Below are 10,163 nucleotides of genomic sequence, written 5' to 3' on the forward strand. Positions count from 1 at the left end.
GCTGTCATTTATAACCACATATAGGCTAAACGAAAACTAATTATACGAACCCTTGGTTCGCGATGTATATTTTACATCCCAATCATGATGATTAGACGACATGGTGATGTGGTGCAGTTAATCATGTTAACTTTGTTTTTCCCTCTTCATCTACACGGCATATTAAATATTCAATAATTGCTTATTTTTCATACATCTAGTGATTAATTAAAAAGGTAAAGGTACATCTATATATTTTAAAAACAACCCAAAAGAGTTGTAACAAAATATAAACCTGCATATATTCTGATATTTGTCTTGTTTTTCTTTCTATATTTTCCAGTTACACAAATATTACCAACAGGAAATTAAAACCTGATTAAATTTATTGAGAAAGTGACTTAGTTTGTAGTTGTATATAGGTAAAATCTTTTTTTTTTCGATAATTCACTTTTTTTATGTTTATCATCGATGTTCAAGGGTTGTTGTTGTGTTGTAATTATAAAATTTATGCAGACCGACAAATTGATGGAAATGGCCTTGTTTTACTAGACATTGTAAAACAACCATCAATATAATGACAAATTGACAAAAAGAACAAACGCATTTATACACTCGTTCATGTTATGTTGTTAACCAAATCAATGTTGCTTTTAACGTGTGGCAAATCTGTATTGGTATTTCCAATTAACTAGGACCTATTTTTATTATAATGCGGTTATTATTAACAATTATTGACTAAGCAGGATTAAACATGTTTGATTATATTTCCAGAGATCATGGTTATTAGATTACAGCGAAGTTCTCGATGATTTAAAAAATCATTTAAATTGAACGATGATATTATCTAAGGTCGTACAGCTTCCGAATAGATAACTCGGACATCAATATGAATGAAAATGGCCATCGGATTCGTGACATTGAATTTATTAATATCAATAGAGCCACACCAGGGCTCTTAGCATAAAATCAATAATATATGGAAAATTGAATAACCAAGTAGCTGCCGCCACACACGCATGGTAGCCACCACTACAAACTATAACAGCCCAAGTGGGGTTGCCAAAAAACGCCACAAAGACCTTCATGAGGACTACTCATGAAAGTCTTCCTTATATGCATCGACTAATCTATACCTTTACCAGCAGACATATACCTTTAATATTATATATATATTTAAAAGAATTAAATATCTATCACCAGGTTGCCATGTCAGATATCTAGAGGTACTCTTTAGATAACCAACACCGGTTACTATTAGTTACTACGGTACGTCACGTGACCGTCATGAGAGGTTAAATTGATACAACCTTAATGTTTCCTTATCATTCGCCTTATCAATAACCATACAGTGAAATGTTAGAAAAGAAAACAATGCTTTCTGTTACAACCTATTTTCAGGGTAAATATAACACACTTATATCAACAATTTATACAATGATATGTATAATCGATTGCACATGACTTTTCAAAATGAACCTGTATTGTTTTTAATTGAAGACTACGATGCACATTCCACTACCGTACTGAGCTATTTATGATTAATAACAGTTCGGGTTTTTTTCGCTACCTCCAAACACCTGTTTTTTCCCTGGAGTAAGTTATTGCGAGGGCGTACAACTTCGAAATAATTGTTATTAAGGAACAATGATATATGGTGTAATCTATTAATTTTTCACATGTTGTCAAATGCCAAAAACAATTCCTACAAATCATTGTTTGATTTTATTGATAGACCTAACAACGACATGACACTAATTTGCATATCCCAAGGGTATCACTTACACATCATCAATTCTGGTGAGTTGGCAAAACGTCCAGAAAATCTGTTCATATGTCTACCACATCATTTATTGAGAGTTCGCATAAACTCCAGACATCCGTGTTTGTACTCTGCATGAAAATGTGAACGTTCGAGCACTGTTCCAACGTGTCACATTCGCATTCTATGTCACATTGCGTCATGGTAGCATTATCAGTACGTAAGAGTAACGTACAAAATATTACATCTGATTCGGTGCTGCATTGATGATTATAGGCAGGTCCAGACGTTCCAACCTGAACAGAAAATGTATGAAAATTATCAACTATGTGTATAGAAATATAAAAACAATCAATATATACCTCGATATACACAAACTACATGTGAATTTCCCACAAAAAGAGCTCAGTTTGCTGGACAATATTGATGATATAAGATTGTTACTCCAAATGAATAATATTTGAAAATAATTAGTTCTGCATAGGAAGCATTCCATATTTAATCTTACCGAAATAGAATGTAACCGAAACATTAACGATAAAAACCTTTTCGCGCTAATGATGACATCCTCGTCGGCAAAAACTTAGTCAGATGAAACTAGGCCATCATAATAAAAACTAACTGTTATTGTGCAAAATGAGAGTAACACGTATTTAATAAAATAAGGGCTTACATGGATACTCTTCTGTCCAATGTTTCCACACTCTATGTCGTGACCTGTGATTCGTACAACAAATCTCTGTGACGTCACACCGAAAAGACTAAGCTTTGTAATAATCATCCACAGCATGGAGGGGGAATCCCCCGGCACGGGTAAATCAAAGCACGTGTCCGAATCCTGGTCAAGAGCATATGGTAACATCTTCAACATAGTGTCGTTGTTATCCTGAACAATAGTGATATAATCCCTCACTGAAACATGAAAATATACATTGAATATACGTTGGTTATACATTATTAGTTTATTTGCGCTTTGTTTCAAAAATATGCAAAACGTAATACCGAAAATGATGTTCTTTTTAATTTGAGGTCACACTTAAGCCCTGGACGTGCGTCATGCCTACGTTAGTAAAGTGTTACTTTTGTTTCTTTTATCACGTAAATTTACATAATTAAAATATGAAAATGTATCTGTTATCCTCTTTTTTCAACATAATGAATCAGACACAAACCAGAATTCTGGAACGATTCCATCAGTACATACATACTACTATCTGTATTAGGTTTGTCATTGTCTTATCTAACAAATAACAAAATGACATATCTTCGTTCAGACATATCATTTATATTTGTCCTTGCCTATGAGCCTAGCTTTCGTATTTTAATTCCACTTTTGTTTCAATTTGAAATCTGCATATGAACGGACATTGCTCTAGTATTACAACATAATTTCAATGTTCGCTGTCTCATAAATATTGTGTATTGAGTAAAGTTTAAAAACTGTATTCATCGAAGAAAATATGTGAAAGAATATAACAATTACCTTCATTGTATTTCTGTTACAATTCTATTAGCATTGTTATGTGAATGATATCATACATGCTTGATTACTTTACAAAGTAACCGGTGCAGGTTCGGGGAAAGAAAAAGCGATCTGTTTCCGACTGCATGATCATAAGAAGCGACTTATGTCGGGTCCCCTGCATAATTGGGGGTGTTATTCCTTTTGTCTCATACGTGTCACCAGTTTAGAAACTAGCTACTTTCTGTTTCAGGCTGTGCCTCCCTATGTACCGTCAATATATAACCCTGGCTGTTGCGAGGTCATTAAACCCAAAAACAAACAAACAGACAAACAAACCTAACAAGGGCGTACTTACGCGGCAGCCATGCTGCTGTCACATTACAAATCACAGTGCAGGCATCAGTGGTGAAATAAAAGTGAGAGACAACCTTCGGAAACGCAAACTGGAACCCATGAGTTCCACCATCCCACTGTATGGTAGAAATAAATTAAGTACAATATGATTCAAAAACATACATTGGTCTTAAAGCCACCTATCGATTCCACTCTATGTATGCGTGTAACAACCGGATTCAGACAGACATTTTTTTTTTATATAATTCATAGAATCTGGTTGCATCAAACATAGCTAAATATTTCTATTAAATTTAATTTTTCACTATTTTAAGGAAATGCAGAAATTACATAAGCATGTTTTTCGTTTTCCGAGTAACCTCTTACCTTTGTATAAGTTTCAATCATTGAAAAAACTGAGCATGTCATATTCAAGTGTTTTCATATTTCCTAGAAAGATATTGACACGGCTGGGTATTTACAACAAGTGAAAAATAAGCGTACCATTATGGATTCTTGGTGATAATAGGTGCCATTTTGACTGTAGTGGTACAAGATGTTCGCCGGATTGGTGGAAGCCAATTTTACAATTTCTGTCACAACTACAAAATTTGGATAATACTCCTAAAGCGAAAACAAAAATGAAACGTTATTCCTTTTTATAAGCATAAAAACACATAAATGCATTGCAATACCTTGTGATTTGCTTTTTATATGTCAAATGCCGCTAGACTGTGAAAAATGGTATGTCGTATGTTAGCAACATGACGCAATAAAAATGGTAGCAGGCTTTACATTTTATCGAACCCTTTCCAGAACTACTTACATGTAACCGTGCAGTAATGGAAGACTCTACGAGAATCACATAAAACTTGTCTTTGATGGGTAAATCAGGCAAGAGCAGATTATACTAGATTTAAAATACAACCATCAGGTTATACTACATTTAGGCAGATTAGTCTATTTTGATATATAACCAAAATATTTTACTGATACACATACTCCTCAGATTCAATATTTATCATTTCCAATTATCCTCTTGGATATTCTATTCTATTCAAAATCATAATATTGGCAACAACATAATCTCCTTTCCAAACACATGACTTGGTGACTCTAGACAGTACAGATGCAGAAGAAACCGTCAGATCGCAATAAAAGTATTTTGATGTAAATAACTTGAAGGCTAGGATCTCCTTCAGGTCGGGGGTTGAGCAAAGAATACACACTGCATGTATCGTAAGAGGCGACCTATGAGGGAATCCCCTGTAGAATTGGGGATTTGCTTTTGTGCCATCTACTTGGGGATACAAAAGCGACCAAAGTAAAATCGGTTGCCACCATTGCAATATTTGGAATGTTTATATTTCTCTCGAACTACCTTTTATTTTCTAGCGCCAACACACCCTGTTTCCGACACACATATACACATGCACGCATACACAACACCCATGGATGCACATCCGGAAATGACCTTAGCTGTTGATAGGAAGTTAAATCTTGTACAACCAACCATATAGTGAACATTTTAAAACATACGCAAATATGTAAATGTAATTCTTTCACCAGAACATATTGAACACATACATTTAAGATATTACACCTTGAACACTTTCAACCTATTTAATGATTGTTTTACCCTAACGAAACCTGCTATGGACATACATTTCACCCGTATAAATATCCACAAATTCTCCTGCGTTGTGCATGTTCAGGAACAATTAGATAAGATGACATCTTTATTGAAATCCCTACTTACAATGGATGGATGTGCTATTGGTACGATTCCTGTCCAGATAGGTACGTTGTTGCTGATAACCCTGGCTGTAAAATGTTTCGGTATATTGTTTATATTTAGGCTATTGTTGATAAACGTCGCAACCATTTTCATAGTGACGTAGTTGACGGTAAGTCTATCGTACGTTGCAAAATAAATATTTGTCAACGGTGAAATGTCTACGAGTACATTTTCAATCATACCATCATCACGTCTGTATTGAAAGAGAAAACACATCTGTTAAACGTAAACAAATATTCTAACATAAATTGCCTATACTAAAGCATTAAAAGCAGATACAAGTTTCAACGCACAGAGGTAAAACAAACTTATTGCCAATGTTATATTTATTATTCAAAAAACTTTGTTTTACACAACAACATGTTGAAATATTATCATTAAATATGAAATACCGTATAGAAGGATTTTTTCTGCGGGATCATACTTTTGTGAAATCGCAGGACATATACGTAAACGCGAAAATATGATCCACAAAATAACATGACAAGCGTAAAAATGAGTAGCGATATTACCGTAATGTCGGCAGAAAATACCGAGTATGTGGTTGTGACGATTCATATGGATAAAGAGTTATTAAATAGAATGTTTGAAAATAGGTTATATCATACATCTAATAGTTTTGTTGATGATTATTTTTAACAAAACACTTACTTGTTGCTCAATACGCCGCTATAAAGTCTATTAATTTACTTATATAACACTTTATATGCCGATTGGGAAGTCTTTGTGCTAAAACACCGCGAAAATGTTATTTCTTCACATGCCTAAATCTTATAAATTAAAGTTTAAGCCCGTGTTACCCATTATACGGTACTTCATTTTCGTATTATTTTAAAAATTCAAAGTAAAACATAAATGAATAAAGTATAAAACTTTTCTTCTTACACAAATTGTCGTATTATTATAACATGATATACTGCGTTGTTAAACATTTCTATTAGAAAAAAAATATATTCAAGATGGAGTTATTGTAATAATATACTCTTCTATTACCTTTTCATTGTTGTATTAGATCGGATGACAATGTTGTGTCCTACCCAAACTATTCCAAAGTAACACAAAATAAATGACTGTCCCATCAAATCGGCCGGTATTGGTAACTCCACAAGCAGACGACCGTACCGAGAATCAAGGCGAGTGTGTAGAATTAGCTCTAAGTCTGTGCTTGGGGTGACTGACCGACATGTTTCATGAAAGTAGATTCCAAGTGGCAGGTTACCGTGCTTATTCTGTGTCTGAAACATTCGGCGAATTCATTACAGCTAAACAAAGTGATTCTCCTAGAAAGAGCAATCTTTCTTTTCATTTTTTGTATTGATTAGTATTTATTACATTTCGAAGGTTTAAGGCATTGTAATCGATCGATCCGATGCCTTTCTAAATGACATACATTGGATATCTGTATACATATGCAATATACATGTGTGGCGCCATCAAGTCGACCTTGCCAACTTTAATTATCACTGTTTAAAACACAACGACTGGAAATATACAACATTCTGAGAAAATACTGCCCAATGTCATAAAGATCGTGCAGCAACATATGTAACAAGCAAGTTAAAACGTAATTAGCATGGTGCTATTTTTTTAAATGTTTTTTTTAGTATATATGTTTTTATGAACAATGCACGAGGACAACATATTTCTGGAGAAACAAAAATCCTCGATGGAAGAAAGAAATGTTTTGGAATTTTAGACATTTCACTGACGTTTCATGATTGCTGAATTAAAATCATTTCATGTTTGTAAAAAAAATGGGGATATGTTAACATCATCGACATAAAAATTATACGGGAATTAAATCGTTAGGAAGGCAAAGCGTCCTGTCCTTAGGCTGGGACATACCAAAGTCCTTGAAAATGGTTTTGTTATTCCCTGCTTATCGTTCAGCATCAAGAGTAGTGACAACAACTGGTTCATTCTTTGTCACTTTGATGTAACCAGGCGGAATGCTGTGCTGGGGCCTTCGGCATGGCGTCTCAGTGAGATAGCGCTATCACAAGGGGGTATTTACACTAACATACCCTGTCTCCAACAAATATACACACATGCACGCATACTTTTATGACCTTAGCTGTTAATAGGTCATTAAACAAAATAATAAATATTATATCTGTTCTTTCGACATACCGTCTTGGTATTGGTACAACGCAATGCGTTTACCATATATCACAATGATACTTATGACCTATACATTTATGGAAAGAAACAATAGGTCAAACGGTTACAAATCGGGAAAAAACTAATTACCTTTACGCATATATCAGTTAATAATTTGTATTTTTTTCTGGTCAAATCTTATTTTCATGGCACATCAATTTTCAAGTTATAAGATATTGCTCACCGTAAAAATTTCCTTGTCGGTTATGTTGAAATATAATTTAAAGGACTGCGGAGACCCCTCGCCTGGGTAGCTTATTGTCGCTGATAGCTCATGAGACGAATATGCTTCTACTAATTGAGAGATTGCTACTACTGATACTCTAAAACCGAATTTGTTTGCAATTGAGCTGGTAGTATATGGTATGTTTGAGACCTTCATGCTACCGGAACTAGACATTTTCCAATGTCTTGATCGAGGAACACAAGGAAGGTTAGAGCCAACTGAAGCAATTTGCACTCCCGCTACGATTAATCCGTTCCCACCTGGTCCAGTGTTCCGCTTTGTCGAGGCGCGGATTGAGTAAACTCCAGACGACAGCAGCGGTACATCCCACGTAAATGTTACGCTACCTGTTGCACTTTTAGGTATAAGTGGGTAGCTCTGAGATGCTGTAATATTTATTTTATCTATCTGCAAGGAGATAAACGTAAAGTCGTTGAATCGTGTAAGATAATGATTTAAAATAGAGGCTTGACTGTCCCCAGATTCAAATAGGATGAACAGGGGAACTGAACATAAATGCTACATGAACGACCGAATCGGACCTGGAAGCATTTCATATTCATGATCATGGCTACTGTAATATCCATGTATTTTCCAATACCTTGTCATAAGAAGTAGAACAATAAAATTGTGTTCAGCGGTGATTTATATTGATGAAGCATTACAAAAATCAAACTCGGCTTTTAATATTCTCAAGAATAACAGTCTTAGCGAAGTTTGTTCGCACTACCGTGTGTTCGTTTTATATATAAATGTATAACATGAAGTGTAAAAATATATTTAAGCAATATATACAAAATGTAATTGAATCATAGTTTTGATATTTCAAATAATAATAAAAGAAACATTTCATATTTTCTTCTATCCACTTCCATTATATTGAGTATAAAAATAGATTCGAACATGTGACTTCGATAAATTGAAATGACCGACTCAAAACAAGGATGATGAAGAACAATGCATTAATCTTACAATCTCGGGTAAGAGCTGAAATTCTAAAGCATAAATTGTATACTTACGGGATTTATTTCAGTTGCGTTGAAATATTTTGTTAAGTTCATGATTTGCACGTGATCTACTTCGATATTAATATTAAAGAGGTGTATTTCTCCGGGAATCGCTCCTTCTGTCATCAACAGCATAACTTCAAACTCAACGATATCATCAATTGCGGGGGCGTTGTCATCGTAGGCTCTAACAGGAAATCAATTAAAAAACCCATTGTAATGCATTGACGAATATATAGCAATATAAATGATTGAAAGAATAACGTTGTGTTAATCACGTAACAAGTTTGCATCAACGTTAGACATATTATTTATAATTGATTAATATAAAACTTCTGCATACCGGGAATTTTTCGCTGCAGTTTTATTTCCGCCGTAATAAAGGGAAATTTATCATGACAGTTAGTTTAAGTACACAGTTTACAATTTATAGTAATTACAGGTGAAGGGCAAAAATTGACACAGGGCGAATACAGATTTTTACAGTGAAGGGCGAGTATTTGACTGGGCGAAGTTTCCCACCTAAGCAGGAGTACGTTGAAGATGATAACAATTTTCACTAGAAAGTTAATTTACTTAAACGAGGGTAAGAATACATTGGATGTATTTCACACAATGTAAAACAAAGGAACTTACTTATTTTTCATTATCCATCTAAATGTAAATGTAGATAGAAAATGCTAATAGTTCAGACAGTCTTATTCTAATTCATAGTCATTACCTTTATTTGGCAGGTAATCAAAAAATATCATTCGCGTGGTTGTATCGCCGGAACAAAATAAGCCATCATCTGGATCAGGCCCAGTCGGCGGTGGTATGATATCTTTGAAGTGCTCACCAACAGAACTTATGCGGAAAGAAGCAATTTTAAGTGATCTTTTTTGGCTGTGTAACACAAGTTTGTATGTGGATAAAGGACTTTGAAACATTGCTTTAAGTTTGAATGATTTTGAAATACTTAATGGCAATTCTTCTAAGTCAAGAATGTCTGAAGACAAGTTGAACTTCTTTGGTGAAATCTGCAATGTAATTCAAGAGCATGTAGTACACTGTAAGCATGCATACAACAACAAATGGGTATAATCGAAAAATATATATGAGACTATTTTTATAAGAAGGAAAAATTGTTAAGCAGGTATGAGGGAAGAAACGCTTTGCAACACAAACTATGTCCCTTTTAACTTAGTATTACGTTTAAATATTATATATTTATGACAATTCCGTTTCGAACAATCTGTGCTCAACATTATTTTGCTATTTACTCAAGCTACATAAATGTATGATCCTTTCTTGAGTAACGTAGAGACAACAAAGCCTTTTTAAGTGAACATAATTGTAATATCTCTCAAGGTTTGTTGTCAAATGTATTACTGTATCTTAAAGCATCGCATTAATTTCTGATGTTGTAGGACATATATCACTTAATTATGTTA

The 10,163-nt window shown here is 34.1% G+C and overlaps 1 protein-coding gene across 1 annotated transcript; it reads right to left on the reverse strand.

Moving 5' to 3' along the window:
• Window positions 1-296: 296 nt before the first annotated feature.
• On the reverse strand, window positions 297-8,806 carry LOC110467119. The gene is made up of 8 exons (XM_021524051.1): window positions 8,743-8,806; window positions 7,682-8,131; window positions 6,460-6,572; window positions 5,299-5,530; window positions 4,044-4,163; window positions 3,562-3,676; window positions 2,415-2,653; window positions 297-2,037 (listed from the first exon to the last, which is right to left on the reverse strand). Exons 1-8 carry the CDS (start codon window positions 8,782-8,784, stop codon window positions 1,810-1,812), a joined length of 1,539 nt encoding a protein of 512 aa, XP_021379726.1. The 5' UTR covers window positions 8,785-8,806; the 3' UTR covers window positions 297-1,809.
• Between the last annotated feature and the right edge of the window lie 1,357 nt (window positions 8,807-10,163).

This window comes from Mizuhopecten yessoensis, unplaced genomic scaffold (assembly GCF_002113885.1).
Source record: "Mizuhopecten yessoensis strain PY_sf001 unplaced genomic scaffold, ASM211388v2 scaffold11161, whole genome shotgun sequence".
Taxonomy (NCBI): domain Eukaryota; kingdom Metazoa; phylum Mollusca; class Bivalvia; order Pectinida; family Pectinidae; genus Mizuhopecten; species Mizuhopecten yessoensis.